This window comes from Oncorhynchus keta, chromosome 5, assembly GCF_023373465.1.
Source record: "Oncorhynchus keta strain PuntledgeMale-10-30-2019 chromosome 5, Oket_V2, whole genome shotgun sequence".
NCBI lineage: Eukaryota > Metazoa > Chordata > Actinopteri > Salmoniformes > Salmonidae > Oncorhynchus > Oncorhynchus keta.
Genome location: NC_068425.1, coordinates 34,067,134 through 34,089,939, shown reverse-complemented (window position 1 = coordinate 34,089,939; position 22,806 = coordinate 34,067,134). Strand labels below are relative to the sequence as shown.

The following is a 22,806-nucleotide window of genomic DNA, read 5'->3' as shown; positions in this document are numbered from 1 at the left end:
TAGTGTGGTGACATGTCTCTTGGTGTAGTGTGGTGACATGTCTCTTGGTGTAGTGTGGTGACATGTCTCTTGGTGCGGTGTGGTGATATGTCTCTTGGTGCGGTATGGTGATATGTCTCTTGGTGTGGTGACATGTCTATTGGTGTAGTGTGGTGACATGTCTCTTGGTGTAGTGTGGTGACGAGTCTCTTGGTGTGGTGACATGTCTATTGGTGTAGTGTGGTGACGAGTCTCTTGGTGTGGTGACATGTCTCTTGGTGTAGTGTGGTGACATGTCTCTTGGTGTAGTGTGGTGATATGTCTCTTGGTGCGGTATGGTGATATGTCTCTTGGTGTGGTGACATGTCTCTTGGTGTGGTGACATGTCTCTTGGTGTGGTGACATGTCTCTTGGTGTGGTGACATGTCTCTTGGTGTGGTGACATGTCTCTTGGTGTGGTGACATGTCTCTTGGTGTAGTGTGACATGTCTCTTGGTGTGGTGACATGTCTCTTGGTGTGGTGACATGTCTCTTGGTGTAGTGACATGTCTCTTGGTGTGGTGACATGTCTCTTGGTGTGTGGTGACATGTCTCTTGGTGTGGTGACATGTCTCTTGGTGTGGTGACATGTCTCTTGGTGTGGTGACATGTCTCTTGGTGTGGTGACATGTCTCTTGGTGTGGTGACATGTCTCTTGGTGTGGTGACATGTCTCTTGGTGTGGTGACATGTCTCTTGGTGTGGTGACATGTCTCTTGGTGTAGTGACATGTCTCTTGGTGTGGTGACATGTCTCTTGGTGTGGTGACATGTCTATTGGTGTGGTGACATGTCTCTTGGTGTGGTGACATGTCTCTTGGTGTGGTGTGGTGACATGTCTCTTGGTGTGGTGACATGTCTCTTGGTGTGGTGACATGTCTCTTGGTGTGGTGACATGTCTCTTGGTGTGGTGACATGTCTCTTGGTGTGGTGTGGTGACATGTCTCTTGGTGTGGTGACATGTCTCTTGGTGTGGTGACATGTCTCTTGGTGTGGTGACATGTCTCTTGGTGTGTGTGGTGACATGTCTCTTGGTGTGGTGACATGTCTCTTGGTGTGACATGTCTCTTGGTGTGGTGACATGTCTCTTGGTGTGGTGACATGTCTCTTGGTGTGGTGACATGTCTCTTGGTGTGGTGACATGTCTCTTGGTGTAGTGTGACATGTCTCTTGGTGTGGTGACATGTCTCTTGGTGTGGTGACATGTCTCTTGGTGTGGTGACATGTCTCTTGGTGTGGTGACATGTCTCTTGGTGTGGTGACATGTCTCTTGGTGTGTGTGGTGACATGTCTCTTGGTGTAGTGACATGTCTCTTGGTGTAGTGTGGTGACATGTCTCTTGGTGTGGTGACATGTCTCTTGGTGTGGTGACATGTCTCTTGGTGTGGTGACATGTCTCTTGGTGTGGTGAGTGTGGTGACATGTCTCTTGGTGTGGTGACATGTCTCTTGGTGTGGTGACATGTCTCTTGGTGTGGTGACATGTCTCTTGGTGTGGTGACATGTCTCTTGTGGTGACATGTGTGGTGACATGTCTCTTGGTGTGGTGACATGTCTCTTGGTGTGGTGACATGTCTCTTGGTGTGGTGACATGTCTCTTGGTGTGGTGACATGTCTCTTGGTGTGTGTGGTGACATGTCTATTGGTGTGGTGACATGTCTCTTGGTGTGGTGACATGTCTATTGGTGTGGTGACATGTCTCTTGGTGTGGTGACATGTCTATTGGTGTAGTGTGGTGACATGTCTATTGGTGTGGTGACATGTCTCTTGGTGTGGTGACATGTCTCTTGGTGTGGTGACATGTCTCTTGGTGTGGTGACATGTCTATTGGTGTAGTGTGGTGACATGTCTATTGGTGTGGTGACATGTCTCTTGGTGTGGTGACATGTCTCTTGGTGTGGTGACATGTCTCTTGGTGTGGTGACATGTCTCTTGGTGTAGTGTGGTGACATGTCTATTGGTGTGGTGACATGTCTCTTGGTGTGGTGACATGTCTCTTGGTGTGGTGACATGTCTCTTGGTGTAGTGTGGTGACATGTCTATTGGTGTAGTGTGGTGACATGTCTCTTGGTGTGGTGACATGTCTCTTGGTGTGGTGACATGTCTATTGGTGTGGTGACATGTCTATTGGTGTGGTGACATGTCTCTTGGTGTGGTGACATGTCTCTTGGTGTGGTGACATGTCTCTTGGTGTGTGTGACATGTCTCTTGGTGTAGTGTGGTGACATGTCTCTTGGTGTGGTGACATGTCTCTTGGTGTGGTGACATGTCTCTTGGTGTGGTGACATGTCTCTTGGTGTGGTGACATGTCTCTTGGTGTGGTGACATGTCTCTTGGTGTGGTGACATGTCTCTTGGTGTGGTGACATGTCTCTTGGTGTGGTGACATGTCTCTTGGTGTGGTGACATGTCTCTTGGTGTGGTGACATGTCTCTTGGTGTGGTGACATGTCTCTTGGTGTAGTGTAGTGACATGTCTCTTGGTGTGGTGACATGTCTCTTGGTGTGGTGACATGTCTATTGGTGTAGTGTGGTGACATGTCTCTTGGTGTGGTGACATGTCTCTTGGTGTGGTGACATGTCTCTTGGTGTGGTGACATGTCTCTTGGTGTGGTGACATGTCTCTTGGTGTGGTGACATGTCTCTTGGTGTGGTGACATGTCTATTGGTGTAGTGTGGTGACATGTCTATTGGTGTGGTGACATGTCTCTTGGTGTGGTGACATGTCTCTTGGTGTGGTGACATGTCTCTTGGTGTGGTGACATGTCTCTTGGTGTGGTGACATGTCTATTGGTGTGGTGACATGTCTATTGGTGTAGTGACATGTCTCTTGGTGTAGTGACATGTCTCTTGGTGTGGTGACATGTCTCTTGGTGTGGTGACATGTCTATTGGTGTGGTGACATGTCTCTTGGTGTGGTGACATGTCTCTTGGTGTGGTGACATGTCTCTTGGTGTGGTGACATGTCTCTTGGTGTGGTGACATGTCTCTTGGTGTGGTGACATGTCTCTTGGTGTGGTGACATGTCTCTTGGTGTGGTGACATGTCTCTTGGTGTAGTGTGGTGACATGTCTCTTGGTGTGGTGACATGTCTCTTGGTGTGGTGACATGTCTATTGGTGTAGTGTGGTGACAAGTCTCTTGGTGTGGTGACATGTCTCTTGGTGCGGTGTGGTGACATGTCTCTTGGTGTGGTGACATGTCTCTTGGTGTGGTGACATGTCTCTTGGTGTGGTGTGGTGACATGTCTCTTGGTGTGGTGACATGTCTCTTGGTGTGGTGACATGTCTCTTGGTGTGGTGACATGTCTATTGGTGTAGTGTGGTGACATGTCTCTTGGTGTGGTGACATGTCTCTTGGTGTGGTGACATGTCTCTTGGTGTGGTGACATGTCTCTTGGTGTGGTGACATGTCTCTTGGTGTGGTGACATGTCTCTTGGTGTGGTGACATGTCTATTGGTGTAGTGACATGTCTCTTGGTGTGGTGACATGTCTCTTGGTGTGGTGACATGTCTCTTGGTGTGGTGACATGTCTCTTGGTGTGGTGACATGTCTCTTGGTGTGGTGACATGTCTCTTGGTGTGGTGACATGTCTCTTGGTGTGGTGACATGTCTATTGGTGTGTGTGACATGTCTATTGGTGTGGTGACATGTCTCTTGGTGTGGTGACATGTCTCTTGGTGTGGTGACATGTCTCTTGGTGTGACATGTGGTGTGGTGACATGTCTCTTGGTGTAGTGTGGTGACATGTCTCTTGGTGTGGTGACATGTCTCTTGGTGTGGTGACATGTCTATTGGTGTGGTGACATGTCTCTTGGTGTGGTGACATGTCTCTTGGTGTGGTGACATGTCTCTTGGTGTAGTGTGGTGACATGTCTCTTGGTGTGGTGACATGTCTCTTGGTGTGGTGACATGTCTCTTGGTGTGGTGACATGTCTCTTGGTGTGGTGACATGTCTCTTGGTGTGGTGACATGTCTCTTGGTGTAGTGACATGTCTCTTGGTGTGGTGACATGTCTCTTGGTGTGGTGACATGTCTCTTGGTGTGGTGACATGTCTCTTGGTGTGGTGACATGTCTCTTGGTGTGGTGTGGTGACATGTCTCTTGGTGTGGTGACATGTCTCTTGGTGTGGTGACATGTCTCTTGGTGTGGTGACATGTCTCTTGGTGTGGTGCGGTGACATGTCTATTGGTGTGGTGACATGTCTCTTGGTGTGGTGACATGTCTCTTGGTGTGGTGACATGTCTTTTGGTGTGGTGACATGTCTATTGGTGTAGTGTGGTGACATGTCTATTGGTGTGGTGACATGTCTATTGGTGTGGTGACATGTCTCTTGGTGTGGTGACATGTCTCTTGGTGTGGTGACATGTCTCTTGGTGTAGTGTGGTGACGTGTCTCTTGGTGTGGTGACATGTCTATTGGTGTGGTGACATGTCTATTGGTGTGGTGACATGTCTCTTGGTGTAGTGACATGTCTCTTGGTGTAGTGTGGTGACATGTCTATTGGTGTGGTGACATGTCTCTTGGTGTGGTGACATGTCTCTTGGTGTAGTGTGGTGACATGTCTCTTGGTGTGGTGACATGTCTCTTGGTGTGGTGACATGTCTCTTGGTGTGGTGACATGTCTCTTGGTGTGGTGACATGTCTCTTGGTGTGGTGACATGTCTCTTGGTGTGGTGACATGTCTCTTGGTGTGGTGACATGTCTCTTGGTGTGGTGTGGTGACATGTCTCTTGGTGTGGTGACATGTCTCTTGGTGTGGTGACATGTCTCTTGGTGTGGTGACATGTCTCTTGGTGTGGTGACATGTCTCTTGGTGTGGTGACATGTCTCTTGGTGTAGTGTGGTGACATGTCTCTTGGTGTGGTGACATGTCTCTTGGTGTGGTGACATGTCTATTGGTGTGGTGACATGTCTCTTGGTGTGGTGACATGTCTCTTGGTGTGGTGACATGTCTCTTGGTGTGGTGACATGTCTCTTGGTGTGGTGACATGTCTCTTGGTGTGGTGACATGTCTATTGGTGTGGTGACATGTCTATTGGTGTGGTGACATGTCTCTTGGTGTGTGTGGTGACATGTCTCTTGGTGTGGTGACATGTCTCTTGGTGTGGTGACATGTCTCTTGGTGTAGTGACATGTCTCTTGGTGTGGTGACATGTCTCTTGGTGTGGTGACATGTCTCTTGGTGTGGTGACATGTCTCTTGGTGTGGTGACATGTCTCTTGGTCTCTTGGTGTGGTGACATGTCTCTTGGTGTGGTGACATGTCTCTTGGTGTGGGTGACATGTCTCTTGGTGTGGTGACATGTCTCTTGGTGTGGTGACATGTCTATTGGTGTGGTGACATGTCTCTTGGTGTGGTGTGGTGACATGTCTCTTGGTGTGGTGACATGTCTCTTGGTGTGGTGACATGTCTCTTGGTGTGGTGACATGTCTCTTGGTGTGGTGACATGTCTCTTGGTGTGGTGACATGTCTCTTGGTGTGGTGACATGTCTCTTGGTGTGGTGACATGTCTCTTGGTGTGGTGACATGTCTCTTGGTGTGGTGACATGTCTCTTGGTGTAGTGTAGTGACATGTCTCTTGGTGTGGTGACATGTCTCTTGGTGTGGTGACATGTCTATTGGTGTGGTGACATGTCTCTTGGTGTGGTGACATGTCTCTTGGTGTGGTGTGGTGACATGTCTCTTGGTGTGGTGACATGTCTCTTGGTGTGGTGACATGTCTCTTGGTGTGGTGACATGTCTCTTGGTGTGGTGTGGTGACATGTCTCTTGGTGTGGTGAAATGTCTATTGGTGTGGTGACATGTCTATTGGTGTGGTGACATGTCTCTTGGTGTGGTGACATGTCTCTTGGTGTGGTGACATGTCTCTTGGTGTGGTGACATGTCTCTTGGTGTGGTGACATGTCTCTTGGTGTGGTGACATGTCTATTGGTGTGTGACACATGTCTCTTGGTGTGGTGACATGTCTCTTGGTGTGGTGACATGTCTCTTGGTGTGGTGACATGTCTCTTGGTGTGGTGACATGTCTATTGGTGTGGTGACATGTCTATTGGTGTAGTGACATGTCTCTTGGTGTAGTGACATGTCTCTTGGTGTGGTGACATGTCTCTTGGTGTGGTGACATGTCTATTGGTGTGGTGACATGTCTCTTGGTGTGGTGACATGTCTCTTGGTGTGGTGACATGTCTCTTGGTGTGGTGACATGTCTATTGGTGTAGTGTGGTGACATGTCTATTGGTGTGGTGACATGTCTATTGGTGTGGTGACATGTCTCTTGGTGTGGTGACATGTCTCTTGGTGTGGTGACATGTCTATTGGTGTGGTGACATGTCTCTTGGTGTGGTGACATGTCTCTTGGTGTGTCTATTGTGACATGTCTCTTGGTGTGGTGACATGTCTCTTGGTGTGGTGACATGTCTCTTGGTGTGGTGACATGTCTCTTGGTGTGGTGACATGTCTCTTGGTGTAGTGACATGTCTCTTGGTGTGGTGACATGTCTCTTGGTGTGGTGACATGTCTCTTGGTGTGTGACATGTCTCTTGGTGTGGTGACATGTCTCTTGGTGTGGTGACATGTCTCTTGGTGTGGTGACATGTCTCTTGGTGTGGTGACATGTCTCTTGGTGTGGTGACATGTCTCTTGGTGTGGTGACATGTCTCTTGGTGTGGTGACATGTCTCTTGGTGTGGTGACATGTCTCTTGGTGTGGTGACATGTCTCTTGGTGTGGTGACATGTCTCTTGGTGTGGTGACATGTCTCTTGGTGTGGTGACATGTCTCTTGGTGTGGTGACATGTCTCTTGGTGTGGTGACATGTCTCTTGGTGTGGTGACATGTCTATTGGTGTGGTGACATGTCTATTGGTGTGGTGACATGTCTCTTGGTGTGGTGACATGTCTCTTGGTGTGGTGACATGTCTCTTGGTGGTGTGGTGACATGTCTCTTGGTGTGGTGACATGTCTCTTGGTGTGGTGACATGTCTATTGGTGTGGTGACATGTCTCTTGGTGTGGTGACATGTCTCTTGGTGTGGTGACATGTCTATTGGTGTGGTGACATGTCTCTTGGTGTGGTGACATGTCTCTTGGTGTGTGTGGTGACATGTCTCTTGGTGTGGTGACATGTCTCTTGGTGTAGTGTGGTGACATGTCTCTTGGTGTGGTGACATGTCTCTTGGTGTGGTGACATGTCTCTTGGTGTGGTGAAATGTCTATTGTGACATGTCTCTTGGTGTGTGACATGTCTCTTGGTGTGGTGACATGTCTATTGGTGTGGTGACATGTCTCTTGTTGTGTCTCTTGTGTGGTGACATGTCTCTTGGTGTGGTGACATGTCTCTTGGTGTGGTGACATGTCTCTTGGTGTGGTGACATGTCTCTTGGTGTGGTGGTGACATGTCTCTTGGTGTGGTGACATGTCTCTTGGTGTGGTGACATGTCTCTTGGTGTGGTGACATGTCTCTTGGTGTGGTGACATGTCTGTTGGTGTGGTGACATGTCTCTTGGTGTGGTGACATGTCTCTTGGTGTGGTGACATGTCTCTTGGTGACATGTCTATTGGTGTGGTGACATGTCTATTGGTGTGGTGACATGTCTCTTGGTGTGGTGACATGTCTCTTGGTGTGGTGACATGTCTATTGGTGTGGTGACATGTCTCTTGGTGTGGTGACATGTCTCTTGGTGTGGTGACATGTCTCTTGGTGTGGTGACATGTCTCTTGGTGTGGTGTGGTGACATGTCTCTTGGTGTGGTGACATGTCTCTTGGTGTGTGTGGTGACATGTCTCTTGGTGTGGTGACATGTCTCTTGGTGTAGTGTGGTGACGTGTCTCTTGGTGTGGTGACATGTCTATTGGTGTGGTGACATGTCTCTTGGTGTGGTGACATGTCTCTTGGTGTGGTGACATGTCTCTTGGTGTGGTGACATGTCTCTTGGTGTGGTGACATGTCTCTTGGTGTGGTGACATGTCTCTTGGTGTGGTGACATGTCTCTTGGTGTGGTGACATGTCTCTTGGTGTGGTGACATGTCTCTTGGTGTGGTGACATGTCTCTTGGTGTGGTGACATGTCTCTTGGTGTGGTGACATGTCTCTTTGTGTGGTGACATGTCTCTTGGTGTGGTGACATGTCTCTTGGTGTGGTGACATGTCTATTGGTGTGGTGACATGTGGGTGACATGTCTCTTGGTGTGGTGACATGTCTCTTGGTGCGGTGTGGTGACATGTCTCTTGGTGTGGTGACATGTCTCTTGGTGTGGTGACATGTCTCTTGGTGTGGTGACATGTCTCTTGGTGTGGTGTGGTGACATATCTCTTGGTGTGGTGAAATGTCTATTGGTGTGGTGACATGTCTATTGGTGTGGTGACATGTCTCTTGGTGTGGTGACATGTCTCTTGGTGTGGTGTGGTGACATATCTCTTGGTGTGGTGACATGTCTATTGGTGTGGTGACATGTCTATTGGTGTGGTGACATGTCTCTTGGTGTGGTGACATGTCTCTTGGTGTGGTGTGGTGACATGTCTCTTGGTGTGGTGACATGTCTATTGGTGTGGTGACATGTCTATTGGTGTGGTGACATGTCTCTTGGTGTGGTGACATGTCTCTTGGTGTGTGGTGACATGTCTCTTGGTGTGGTGACATGTCTATTGGTGTAGTGTGTGGTGACATGTCTCATTGGTGTGGTGACATGTCTCTTGGTGTGGTGACATGTCTCTTGGTGTGGTGACATGTCTCTTGGTGTGGTGACATGTCTCTTGGTGTGGTGACATGTCTCTTGGTGTAGTGTGTGTGACATGTCTATTGGTGTGGTGACATGTCTCTTGGTGTGTCTAGGTGACATGTCTCTTGGTGTGGTGACATGTCTCTTGGTGTGGTGACATGTCTCTTGGTGTGGTGACATGTCTATTGGTGTGGTGACATGTCTCTTGGTGTGGTGACATGTCTCTTGGTGTGGTGACATGTCTATTGGTGTGGTGACATGTCTCTTGGTGTGGTGACATGTCTCTTGGTGTGGTGAAATGTCTATTGGTGTGGTGACATGTCTATTGGTGTGGTGACATGTCTCTTGGTGTGGTGACATGTCTCTTGGTGTGGTGACATGTCTCTTGGTGTGGTGACATGTCTCTTGGTGTAGTGTGGTGACATGTCTATTGGTGTGGTGACATGTCTCTTGGTGTGGTGACATGTCTATTGGTGTGGTGACATGTCTCTTGGTGTGGTGACATGTCTCTTGGTGTGGTGACATGTCTATTGGTGTGGTGACATGTCTCTTGGTGTGGTGACATGTCTCTTGGTGTGGTGACATGTCTCTTGGTGTAGTGTGGTGACATGTCTATTGGTGTGGTGACATGTCTCTTGGTGTGGTGACATGTCTATTGGTGTGGTGACATGTCTCTTGGTGTGGTGACATGTCTCTTGGTGTGGTGACATGTCTCTTGGTGTAGTGACATGTCTCTTGGTGTGGTGACATGTCTCTTGGTGTGGTGACATGTCTCTTGGTGTGGTGACATGTCTCTTGGTGTGGTGACATGTCTCTTGGTGTGGTGACATGTCTCTTGGTGTGGTGACATGTCTCTTTGGTGTGGTGACATGTCTCTTGGTGTAGTGTGGTGACATGTCTCTTGGTGTGGTGACATGTCTCTTGGTGTGGTGACATGTCTATTGGTGTAGTGTGGTGACATGTCTATTGGTGTGGTGACATGTCTATTGGTGTGGTGACATGTCTCTTGGTGTGGTGACATGTCTCTTGGTGTGGTGACATGTCTCTTGGTGTGGTGACATGTCTCTTGGTGTGGTGACATGTCTATTGGTGTGGTGACATGTCTATTGGTGTGGTGACATGTCTATTGGTGTGGTGTGGTGACATGTCTCTTGGTGTGGTGACATGTCTCTTGGTGTGGTGACATGTCTCTTGGTGTGGTGACATGTCTCTTGGTGTGGTGACATGTCTCTTGGTGTGGTGTGGTGACATGTCTCTTGGTGTGGTGACATGTCTATTGGTGTGGTGACATGTCTCTTGGTGTGGTGTGGTGACATGTCTCTTGGTGTGGTGACATGTCTCTTGGTGTGGTGTGGTGACATGTCTCTTGGTGTGGTGACATGTCTCTTGGTGTGGTGACATGTCTCTTGGTGTGGTGACATGTCTCTTGGTGTGGTGTGGTGACATGTCTCTTGGTGTGGTGACATGTCTCTTGGTGTAGTGTGGTGATGTGTCTCTTGGTGTGGTGACATGTCTATTGGTGTGGTGACATGTCTATTGGTGTGGTGACATGTCTCTTGGTGTGGTGTGGTGAAATGTCTCTTGGTGTGGTGACAAGTCTCTTGGTGTAGTGATATCTCTTGGTGTGGTGACATGTCTCTTGGTGTGGTGACATGTCTCTTGGTGTGGTGACATGTCTCTTGGTGTGGTGACATGTCTTGGTGTGGTGACAATATCAGCGCCACAGGTAACTTCCACAAAGCTGTGAACGATCTCAGAGACAAGGCAAGAAGGGCATTCTATGCCATCAAAAGGAAAATAAAATTCAACATACCAATTAGGATCTGGCTAAAAATACTTAAATCAGTTATAGAACCCATTGCCCTTTATGGTTGTGAGATCTGGGGTCCGCTCACCAACCAAGAATTCACAAAATGGGACAAACACCAAATTGAGACTCTGCACGCAGAATTCTGCAAAAATATTCTCAATGTACAACGTAAAACACCAAATAATGCACACAGAGCAGAATTAGGACGATACCCGCTAATTATCAAAATGCAGAAAAGAGATGTTAAATTCTACAACCACCTAAAAGGAAGCAATTCCCAAACCTTCCATTACAAAACCATCACCCACAGAGAGATGAACCCGGAGAAGAGTCCCCTAAGCAAGCTGGTCCTGGGGCTCTGCTCACAAACACAAACAGACCTCCACAGAGCCCCAGGACAGCAACACAATTAGACCCAACCAAACCATGAGAAAACCAAAAAGACAATTACTTGACATATTGGAAAGAATGAACAAAAACCGAGTAAACTAGAATGCTGTTTGGCCCTAAACAGAGAATACACCGTGGCAGAATACCTGACCACTGTGACTGACCCAAACTTAAGGAAAGCTTTGACTATGTACAGACTCAGTGAGCATAGCCTTGCTATTGAGAAAGGCCACCACAGGCAGACCTGGCTCTCAAGAGAAGACAGGCTATGTGCACACTACCCACAAAATGAGGTGGAAACTGAGATGCACTTCCTAACCTCCTGCCAAATGTATGACCATATCAGAGACACATCTTTCCTTCAGATTACACAGATCCACAAAGAATTTGAAAACAAATCCGATTTTGATAAACTCCCATATCTACTGGGTGAAATAACACAGTGTGCCATCACAGCAGCAATATTTGTGACCTGTTGCCACAAGAAAAGGGCAACCAGTGAAGAACAAACATCATTGTAAATACAACCCATATTTATTTTGTATTTATTTTACCTTTTGTACTTTAACCATTTGTACATCGTTACAACACTATATATACATAATCCAACAGTTGTAATGCCTTTATTCTTTTGGAACTTCTGTGAGTATTATGAGTGTAATGTTTAATGTTACTTTTTATTGTTTATTTCACTTTTGTATATTATCTACTTCACTTCACTTGCAACATATGTTTCCCATGCCAATAAAGCCTTGAATTGAACTGAATTGAATTGAATTGAGAGATAGAGAGAGAGAGAGAAAAAAAGAGAGACAGAGAGACAGAGATAAAGAGAGACAGAGAGAGAGAGAGAGAGAGAGAGAGAGAGAAAGAGAGACAGAGAGAGGGAGAGAATTAAGTATAAATCATGTGTATGTATGTGTGGGAGACTTTCTGTTTCTGACTGCAGAGGTTGAAAGACAGCAGCACAGAGTCAATAGCACTGAGATTCAGGACCACAGAGAAACAGAGGGTGGAGAGGAAGAGGAGGAGGAGGATAGATGAACAGGAAACAATGCATCCAGACCAGAGCCAATCCCTCATGAATCTCTCCTCTCCCCTCCTACTCTCCTCCTCCTCTTTCCTCCTCCTCTCCCCTCCTACTCTCCTCCTCCTCTTTCCTCCTCCTCTCCCCTCCTACTCTCCTCCTCCTCTTTCCTCCTCCTCTCCCCTCCTACTCTCCTCCTCCTCTTTCCTCCTCCTCTCCCCTCCTACTCTCCTCCTCCTCTTTCCTCCTCCTCCCCCCTCCTCCTCTCCCCCTCCTCCTCTTCCTCCTCCTCCTCTCCCCTCCTCCTCTCCCCTCCTCATCTCCTCTCCTCCTCCTCTCCCTTCCTCCTCTCCTCTCCTCTCTCCTCCTCCTCTCCCCTCCTACTCTCCTCTCTCCTCCTCCTCTCTCCTCTCTCCTTTGTTCAACAGTTGTTTTCATTGAATCACCAAAATCAATCCCCCTCTTTAAAAAACCCACAATTCCAACCCTTCCTTTCTCCTCTGTCCTCTCCTCTCTCCCCCACTCTCTCCCCCCTCTCCCACCCCTCCTTTCTCCTCTATCCTCTCTTCTCTCCCCCCTCTCCCACCCCTCCTTTCTCCTCTGTCCTCTCCCCCTCTCCCATCCCTCCTTTCTCCTCTGCCCTCTGTTCTCTCCTCTCTCCCCCCTCGCACCCCTCCATTCTCCTCTGTCCGAGGTTCTCTCCTCTCTCCCATACTCTCTCCCCTCTTCCACCCCTCCTTTCTCCTCTGTCCTCTGCTGTCTCCCCCACTCTCTCTCTCCCTCTCCCCATCTCCTCTCCTCCTCTCTTCCCCACTCTCCTCTCCTCACCCTGCAACACCTGAACCAATCATACGGCCGTAGCTATGGAGGACAGGAGGGAGGGAGGCAATTGGCTGCTAGCCTGACGCTGACTTGTCCAATCCTTGCTCATGCTCACATCCTGGGATTCAGAGCACAGCACACACACACACACATACACACCATGAAGTATAGCAAACAGCTGACAGCCCAGAGAATAAGAGAGTGTGAGGGTTATAGCTTCCTTCCTCCCCAATGTGCTCCAGCTCTCTTGCATTCCTCTCACACACACACACACACACACACACACACACACACACACACACACACACACACACACACACACACACACACACACACACACACACACACACACACACACACACACACACACACACACACACACACACACACACACACACACACACAAACTGCCACGGAGCACTGCTGCAGGCCAGTCTCATTCCGCATTATGCAACAGACAGATGTTACAGTGAGAGAGAGGGAGAGGAGGGGAGATGGAGGAAGAGTGGAAAAGAGAGCATGTCCCTGTTTGTCAGGAAATTCTCACCATCTCTCAAGTTAACAACCCAGTGTGCAGGCCAATGTTCTGATGATGGGGAATGATAATGTTATGATGATGGGGTATGATGATGTTCTGATGATGGGGTATGATGGTGTTCTGATGATGGGGTATGATAATGTTATGATGATGGGGTATGATAATGTTATGATGATGTTATGATGATGGGGTATGATGATGTTCTGATAATGTTCTGATGATGGGGTGTAATGATGTTCTGAGGATGGGGTATGATGGTGTTCTGATGATGGGGTATGATGGTGTTATGATGATGGGGTATGATGATGTTATGAGGATGGGGTATGATGATGTTCTGAGGATGGGGTATGATGATGTTCTGAGGATGGGGTATGATGGTGTTCTGATGATGGGGTATGATAATGTTATGATGATGATGGGTATGATAATGTTCTGATGATGGGGTGTAATGATGTTCTGAGGATGGGGGGTATGATGATGTTCTGATAATGATTGTTCTGATGATGGGGTATGATGGTGTTCTGATGATGTTCTGATGATGGGGTATGATGATGTTCTGAGGATGGGGTTATGATGATGTTTTGAGATGGGGTATGATGATGTTCTGATGATGGGGTATGATGATGTTCTGATGATGTTATGATATGGGTATGATGTTATGATGATGTTCTGATGATAGGGTATGATGATGTTCTGAGATGATGATGGGGTATGATGATGTTCTGATGATGGGGTATGATAATGTTATGATGATGGGTATGATGATGTTATGATGATGGGGTATGATGATGTTCTGATAATGTTCTGATGATGTTCTGATGATGGGGTGTATGATGATGTTCTGATGATGGGGTATGATGATGTTATGATGATGGGGTATGATGATGTTCTGATGATGTTCTGATGATTTTATGATGATGTTCTGATGATGTTATGATAATATGATGTTTCTGATGATGGGGTATGATGATGTTCTGATGATGGGGTATGATGATGTTCTGATGATGATAGGGTATGATGGTGTTCTGATGATGGGGTATGATGATGTTCTGATGATGGGGTATGATGGTGTTCTGATGATGGGTATGATGGTGTTCTGATGATGGGGTATGATGATGTTCTGATGATGTTCTGATGATAGGGTATGATGATGTTCTGATGATGGGGTATGATGATGTTCTGATGATGTTATGATGATGTTCTGGTATGATGATGTTCTGATGGGGTATGATGATTCTGATGATATGATAGGGTATGATGATGTTCTGATGATGTTCTGATGATAGGGTATGATGGTGTTCTGATGATTCTGATGATGGGGTATGATGGTGTTCTGATGATGGGGTATGATGATGTTCTGATGATGGGGTATGATGTTATGATGATGTTATGATGATGATGATGATGTTATGATGATGTTCTGATGATGGGTATGATGGTGTTCTGATGATAGGGTATGATGATGAGGTTCTGATGATGGGGTATGATGGTGTTCTGATGATGTTCTGATGATGGGGTATGATGGTGTTATGATGATGGGGTATGATGATGTTATGATGATGTATGATGGTGTTCTGATGATGGGGTATGATGATGATGTTCTGATGATGGGGTATGATGATGATAGGGTATGATGGTGTTCTGATGATGTTATGATGATGGGGTATGATGGTGTTCTGGTATGATGGTGTTCTGATGATGGGGTATGATGATTCTGAGTTCTGATGATGTTATGATGATGGGGTATGATGATGTTCTGATGATGTTATGATGATAGGGTATGATGATGTTCTGATGATGTTCTGATGATAGGGTATGATGGTGTTCTGATGATGGGGTATGATGATGTTCTGATGATGGGGTATGATGATGTTCTGATGATAGGGTATGATGGTGTTCTGATGATGGGGTATGATGGTGTTCTGATGATGATGGGGTATGATGGTGTTCTGATGATGGGGTATGATGGTGTTCTGATGATGGGGTATGATGGTGTTCTGATGATGGGGTATGATGGTGTTCTGATGATGGGGTATGATGATGTTCTGATGATGGGGTATGATGATGTTATGATGATGTTCTGATGATGGGGTATGATGGTGTTCTGATGATGGGGTATGATGATGTTCTGATGATGTTATGATGATGGGGTATGATGGTGTTCTGGTGATGGGGTATGACAATAGGATATGATGATATTCTGATGATGGGGTATGATGATGTTCTGATGATGTTATGATGATAGGGTATGATGGTGTTCTGATGAGGTTCTGATGATGGGGTATGATGGTGTTCTGATGATGGGGTATGATGGTGTTCTGATGATGGGGTATGATGGTGTTATGATGATGGGGTATGATGATGTTATGATGATGTTCTGATGATGGGGTATGATGGTGTTCTGATGATGTTCTGATGATGGGGTATGATGGTGTTCTGATGATGGGGTATGATGATGTTCTGATGATGATGATAGGTATGATGGTGTTCTGATGATGATGGTGTTCTGATGATGGGGTATGATGATGTTCTGATGATGTTATGATGATGGGGTATGATGATGTTCCTATGATGTTATGATGATGGGTATGATGGTGTTCTGATGATGGGGTGATGGTGTTCTGATGAGGTTATGATGATGGGGTATGATGATGTTATGATGATGTTCTGATGATGGGGTATGATGGTGTTCTGATGATGGGGTATGATGTTCTGATGTTCTGATGATGGGGTATGATGGTGTTCTGATGATGATGATGGTGTTCTGATGATGAGGGTATGATGATGTTCTGATGATGATGATGATGTTCTGATGATGTTCTGATGATGGGGTATGATGATGTTCTGATGTTATGATGGGTATGATGGTGTTCTGATGATAGGGTGTGATGGTGTTCTGATGAGGTTCTGATGTTGGGTATGATGGTGTTCTGATGATGGGGTATGATGGTGTTCTGATGATGGGGTATGATGGTGTTCTGATGATGATGGTGTTATGATGATGTTCTGATGATGGTTCTGATGTTATGATGATGGGGTATGATGGTGTTCTGATGATGTTATGATGATGGGGTATGATGGTGTTCTGATGATGGGGTATGACGATAGGGTATGATGATGTTCTGATGATGGGGTATGATGATGTTCTGATGATGTTATGATGATAGGGTATGATGATGTTCCTATGATGTTATGATGATAGGGTATGATGGTGTTCTGATGATAGGGTGTGATGGTGTTCTGATGAGGTTCTGATGATGGGGTATGATGGTGTTCTGATGATGGGGTATGATGGTGTTCTGATGATGGGGTATGATGGTGTTATGATGATGGGGTATGATGGTGTTATGATGATGGGGTATGATGATGATGTTCTGATGATGGGGTATGATGATGTTCTGATGATGTTATGATGATGGGGTATGATGATGTTCTGATGATGTTATGATGATAGGGTATGATGGTGTTCTGATGATAGGGTGTGATGGTGTTCTGATGAGGTTCTGATGATGGGGTATGATGGTGTTCTGATGAGGTTCTGATGATGGGGTATGATGGTGTTCTGATGATGGGGTATGATGGTGTTATGATGATGGGGTATGATGGTGTTATGATGATGGGGTATGATGATGTTATGATGATGTTCTGATGATGGGGTATGATGATGTTATGATGATGTTCTGATGATGGGGTATGACAATGGCCTAGCTGGGTCCACGTATGCATTCCAAATGGCACCATAACGCACTACAAGTCCCGTGGTCCAACGTTGTGCACTGTGTAGGGAATTGGGTGCCATTTGGATTAGTACAGCCTGGAGTGTGGACCTGAGACAACGCTAGTAACACTCAATTGAGTAATCAAGCAATTTGACTGATTAACCCAGGGCTAGACTTGACGTTTAATTACTCCAGAGAAGAGGAGAGAAGAGAGGAGAGGAGAGAAGAGACAGCCATATGGGTCATAGGTGATATATAGAGGTGAAAGTTCAAAGGTCATAGGTGATGGGTCATAGATAGCCTAGGATCTTACTGGATCGTCCGGGCAGTTTGGAGACGGGAAGGGAGACCTCAGTGAGGGGGAGGATGTAGACTTCAGGTCCATTCTGAGACGAGGCCAGGTCAGCCTGGTACTCCTCTCCCTCTGTGTTCTCAAACTCCTGGTGGGAGGGGAGAGAAGACACTGGGCTTAGTGTGTATGTGACATGGAGAAAGAAAGAGAGAGAGAGAGAGAGAGAGAGAGAGAGAGAGAGAGAGAGAGAGAGAGAGAGAGAGAGAGAGAGAGAGAGAGAGAGAAGAAAGAATTTGTATGCATGTGTGGGTCACAGAGAGAAAGTAGGTGCCTGTGTGTATGATTCAATAACACAGTGTGTTCATGCCTTCTGCATTAAAGGGATAATCCACCACAAATCACTAATTCCTGTGGTTAACAGTGTTAAATAACACTAATATGTGAAGAAAACATGTTTCATTTTGTCATTATAACAAGGTTGGTGGCAACATGTGAAAATCATTCTGGAAATCTGTTGCAGCTCAAGCCGACTACAAAACCCACAATGCAATGCTCTCTCTATGGGCTAGCAAGCTAGCAAATGCAGCTACACACAGTACTATCAAAGCCAAACGTTCCGTTTGTTGTTTTGTATTTGTATAGTTATTTCATGTGTCGCTTTTTTCATTAAAGTCATGAGTAACCACCACGCTGCATTTCGGTCCGACTCTCTTTCTACAAACAAGAACGCCGTTACAGTTACGTTATAAAACACAATTGTTTTCCTTGATCACAGTCTTCATAGATCGATATCTAGGCTATATATGGACTGATTTAATCAAAAAAAAATACCCAATAGTGATGTTTATGGGACATCTAGGAGTGCCAACAAAGAAGATGGTCAAAGGTAATGAATGTTTTATATTTTATTTGTGCGTTTTGTGTAGCGCCGACTATGCTAATTATTTTGTTTACGTCCCCTGCTGGTCTTTTGGGGTGTTACATGCTATCAGATAATAGCTTCTCATGCTTTCGCCGAAAAGCATTTTAAAAATCCGACTTGTTGCCTGGATTCACAACGAGTGTAGCTTTAATTCAGTACCCTGCATGTGTATTTTAATGAACGTTTGAGTTTTAACGAGTGCTATTAGCATTTAGCGTAGCGCATTTGCATTTCCAGATGTCTAGATGGGACGCCTGCGTGTCGGGTAGGAGCAAGTGGTTTTAACCAACAATACAGTTTTAAGAAAAATAGGTGTGAAGTAAGAATGGCGCTACAGCATACAATGACATTCTCGACGATTCTGTGCTTCCAACTTTGTGGCAACAGTTTGGGGAAGGCCCTTTCCTGTTTCAGTATGACAAAGTGAGGTCCATACATAAATGGTTTGTCAAGATTGGTGTGGAAGAACTTGACTGGCCTGCACAGAGCCCACAAACAAAACACATCCCCTCTGTCCCTTCTAAACACCAGTGTCTCTTTACACTCTGAACACCAGTGTCTCTTTACACTCTGAACACCAGTGTCTCTTTACACTCTGAACACCAGTGTCTCTTTACACTCTGAACACCAGTGTCTCTTTACACTCTGAAAACCAGTGTCTCTTTACACTCTGAAAACCAGTGTCTCTTTACACTCTAAACACCAGTGTCTCTTTACACTCTAAACACCAGTGTCTCTTTACACTCTGAACACCAGTGTCTCTTTACACTCTGAACACCAGTGTGTCTTTACACCCTGAAAACCAGTGTCTCTTTACACTCTAAACACCAGTGTCTCTTTACACTCTAAACACCAGTGTCTCTTTACACTCTGAACACCAGTGTCTCTTTACACTCTGAACAACAGTGTGTCTTTACACTCTGAACACCAGTGTGTCTTTACACTCTGAACACCAGTGTCTCTTTACACTCTGAACACCAGTGTCTCTTTACACTCTGAACACCAGTGTCTCTTTACACTCTGAACACCAGTGTCTCTTTACACTCTGAACACCAGTGTCTCTTTACACTCTAAACACCAGTGTCTCTTTACACTCTAAACACCAGTGTCTCTTTACACTCTAAACACCAGTGTCTCTTTACACTCTGAACACCAGTGTCTCTTTACACTCTAAACACCAGTGTCTCTTTACACTCTGAACACCAGTGTCTCTTTACACTCTGAACACCAGTCTCTCTTTACACTCTAAACACCAGTCTCTCTTTACACTCTAAACACCAGTGTCTCTTTACACTCTAAACACCAGTGTCTCTTTACACTCTAAACACCAGTGTCTCTTTACACTCTAAACACCAGTGTCTCTTTACACTCTAAACACCAGTGTCTCTTTACACTCTGAACACCAGTGTCTCTTTACACTCTGAACACCAGTGTCTCTTTACACTCTGAACACCAGTGTCTCTTTACACTCTGAACACCAGTGTCTCTTTACACTCTAAACACCAGTGTCTCTTTACACTCTGAACACCAGTGTCTCTTTACACTCTGAACACCAGTGTCTCTTTACACTCTGAACACCAGTGTCTCTTTACACTCTGAACACCAGTCTCTCTTTACACTCTAAACACCAGTGTCTCTTTACACTCTAAACACCAGTGTCTCTTTACACTCTAAACACCAGTGTCTCTTTACACTCTAAACACCAGTGTCTCTTTACACTCTAAACACCAGTGTCTCTTTACACTCTGAACACCAGTGTCTCTTTACACTCTGAACACCAGTGTCTCTTTACACTCTGAACACCAGTGTCTCTTTACACTCTGAACACCAGTGTCTCTTTACACTCTGAACACCAGTGTCTCTTTACACTCTAAACACCAGTGTCTCTTTACACTCTAAACACCAGTGTCTCTTTCCACTCTAAACACCAGTGTCTCTTTACACTCTAAACACTAGTCTCTCTTTACACTCTGAACACCAGTGTCTCTTTACACTCTGAAAACCAGTGTCTCTTTACACTCTAAACACCAGTGTCTCTTTACACTCTAAACACCAGTGTCTCTTTACACTCTGAACACCAGTGTCTCTTTACACTCTGAACACCAGTGTGTCTTTACACCCTGAAAACCAGTGTCTCTTTACACTCTAAACACCAGTGTCTCTTTACACTCTAAACACCAGTGTCTCTTTACACTCTGAACACCAGTGTCTCTTTACACTCTGAACACCAGTGTGTCTTTACACTCTGAACACCAGTGTGTCTTTATTAGTGTCTCTTTACTCTGAACACCAGTGTCTCTTTACACTCTGAACACCAGTGTCTCTTTACACTCTGAACACCAGTGTCTCTTTACACTCTGAACACCAGTGTCTCTTTACACTGTCTGAACACCAGTGTCTCTTTACACTCTGTGTCTCTTTAAACACCAGTGTCTCTTTCTGACACTCTAAACACCAGTGTCTCTTTACACTCTAAACACCAGTGTCTCTTTACACTCTAAACACCAGTGTCTCTTTACACTCTAAACACCAGTGTCTCTTTACTTTAGTGTCTCACTCTGAACACCAGTGTCTCTTTACACTCTGAACACCAGTGTCTCTTTACACTCTGAACACCAGTGTCTCTTTACACTCTGAACACCAGTGTCTCTTTACACTCTAAACACCAGTGTCTCTTTACACTCTAAACACCAGTGTCTCTTTCCACTCTAAACACCAGTGTCTCTTTACACTCTAAACACCAGTGTCTCTTTACACTGAACACCAGTGTCTCTTTACACTCTAAGTGTCTCTTTACACTCTGAACACCAGTGTCTCTTTACACTCTAAACACCAGTGTCTCTTTCTAAACACAGTGTCTCTGAACACCAGTGTCTCTTTACACTCTAAAACACCAGTGTCTCTTTACACTCTGAACACCAGTGTCTCTTTACACTCTGAACACCAGTGTCTCACTCTGAACACCAGTGTCTCTTACACTCTAAACACCAGTGTCTCTTTTTACACTCTAAACACCAGTCTTTTACACTCTGAACACCAGTGTCTCTTTACACTCTGAACACCAGTGTCTCTTTAACACCAGTGTCTCTTTACACTCTGTCTCTTTAAAACCAGTGTCTCTTTACACTCTAAACACCAGTGTCTCTTTACACTCTAAACACCAGTGTCTCTTTACACTCACCAGTCTCTCTTTACACTCTGAACACCAGTGTGTCTTTACACTCCTGTGTCTCTTTACACTCTGAACACCAGTGTCTCTTTACACTCTGAACACCAGTGTCTCTTTACACTCTGAACACCAGTGTCTCTTTACACTCTGAACACCAGTGTCTCTTACACTCTGAACACCAGTGTCTCTTTACACTCTGAACACCAGTGTCTCTTTACACTTTGTCTCTTGACACTCTGAACACCAGTGTCTCTTTACACTCTGAACACCAGTGTCTCTTTACACTCTGAAAACCAGTGTCTCTTTACACTCTAAACACCAGTGTCTCTTTACACTCTAAACACCAGTGTCTCTTTACACTCTGAACACCAGTGTCTCTTTACACTCTAAACACCAGTGTCTCTTTACACTCTGAACACCAGTGTCTCTTTACACTCTGAACACCAGTGTCTCTTTACACTCTGAACACCAGTGTCTCTTTACACTCTGAACACCAGTCTCTCTTTACACTCTAAACACCAGTGTCTCTTTACACTCTAAACACCAGTGTCTCTTTACACTCTAAACACCAGTGTCTCTTTACACTCTAAACACCAGTGTCTCTTTACACTCTAAACACCAGTGTCTCTTTACACTCTGAACACCAGTGTCTCTTTACACTCTGAACACCAGTGTCTCTTTACACTCTGAACACCAGTGTCTCTTTACACTCTGAACACCAGTGTCTCTTTACACTCTGAACACCAGTGTCTCTTTACACTCTAAACACCAGTGTCTCTTTACACTCTAAACACCAGTGTCTCTTTCCACTCTAAACACCAGTGTCTCTTTACACTCTAGACACTAGTCTCTCTTTACACTCTGAACACCAGTGTCTCTTTACACTCTGAACACCAGTGTCTCTTTACACTCTAAACACCAGTGTCTCTTTACACTCTGAACACCTCCAGCAACGACAGAGTACCACGCTGCCAATCCATCTTCAGAGACTGTGTTTGTACAGGGAGAGAGTGGCTGGCAATACTGCTCTGTTCTCAACTACTGAGCCATCCATTATTTACCTAATGAACTACAGCACAGAACAAACCTATCTAGAGGGGAGAAGAGAGGGGAGGGGAGGGGAGAAGAGAGGGGAGGGGAGGGGAGGGGAGAAGAGAGGGGAGGGGAAGAGGTGAAGAGAACAAGGGGAATGGAATCATGCAAGACAACGCTTCACTGCGACAGAAAACCCCTCTGCTCTGATTCATAAGACTGATAAAGAGATAGCACCCTTTTGCTTCTCATTCACAACAACACCTGTCTATCTCAGGAGCAGAGCATGAAAGACAGAAAGAAAGAAAGAGGATGGAGGAGACATGACAGAGAAGAGCGAACGGACGAGAAGACT

The 22,806-nt window shown here is 45.8% G+C and overlaps 1 protein-coding gene across 1 annotated transcript in view; it reads right to left on the bottom strand.

Annotated features, from left to right (window-relative positions):
• Positions 1-22,806, bottom strand: part of aatka (apoptosis-associated tyrosine kinase a) — a 101,712-nt gene that overhangs the window by 39,314 nt on the left and 39,592 nt on the right. Inside the window, exon 4 of the mRNA XM_052519702.1 lies at positions 17,350-17,476. Coding sequence (XP_052375662.1) covers positions 17,350-17,476 — 127 coding nt within the window. The remainder of the gene's footprint in view (positions 1-17,349; positions 17,477-22,806) is intronic.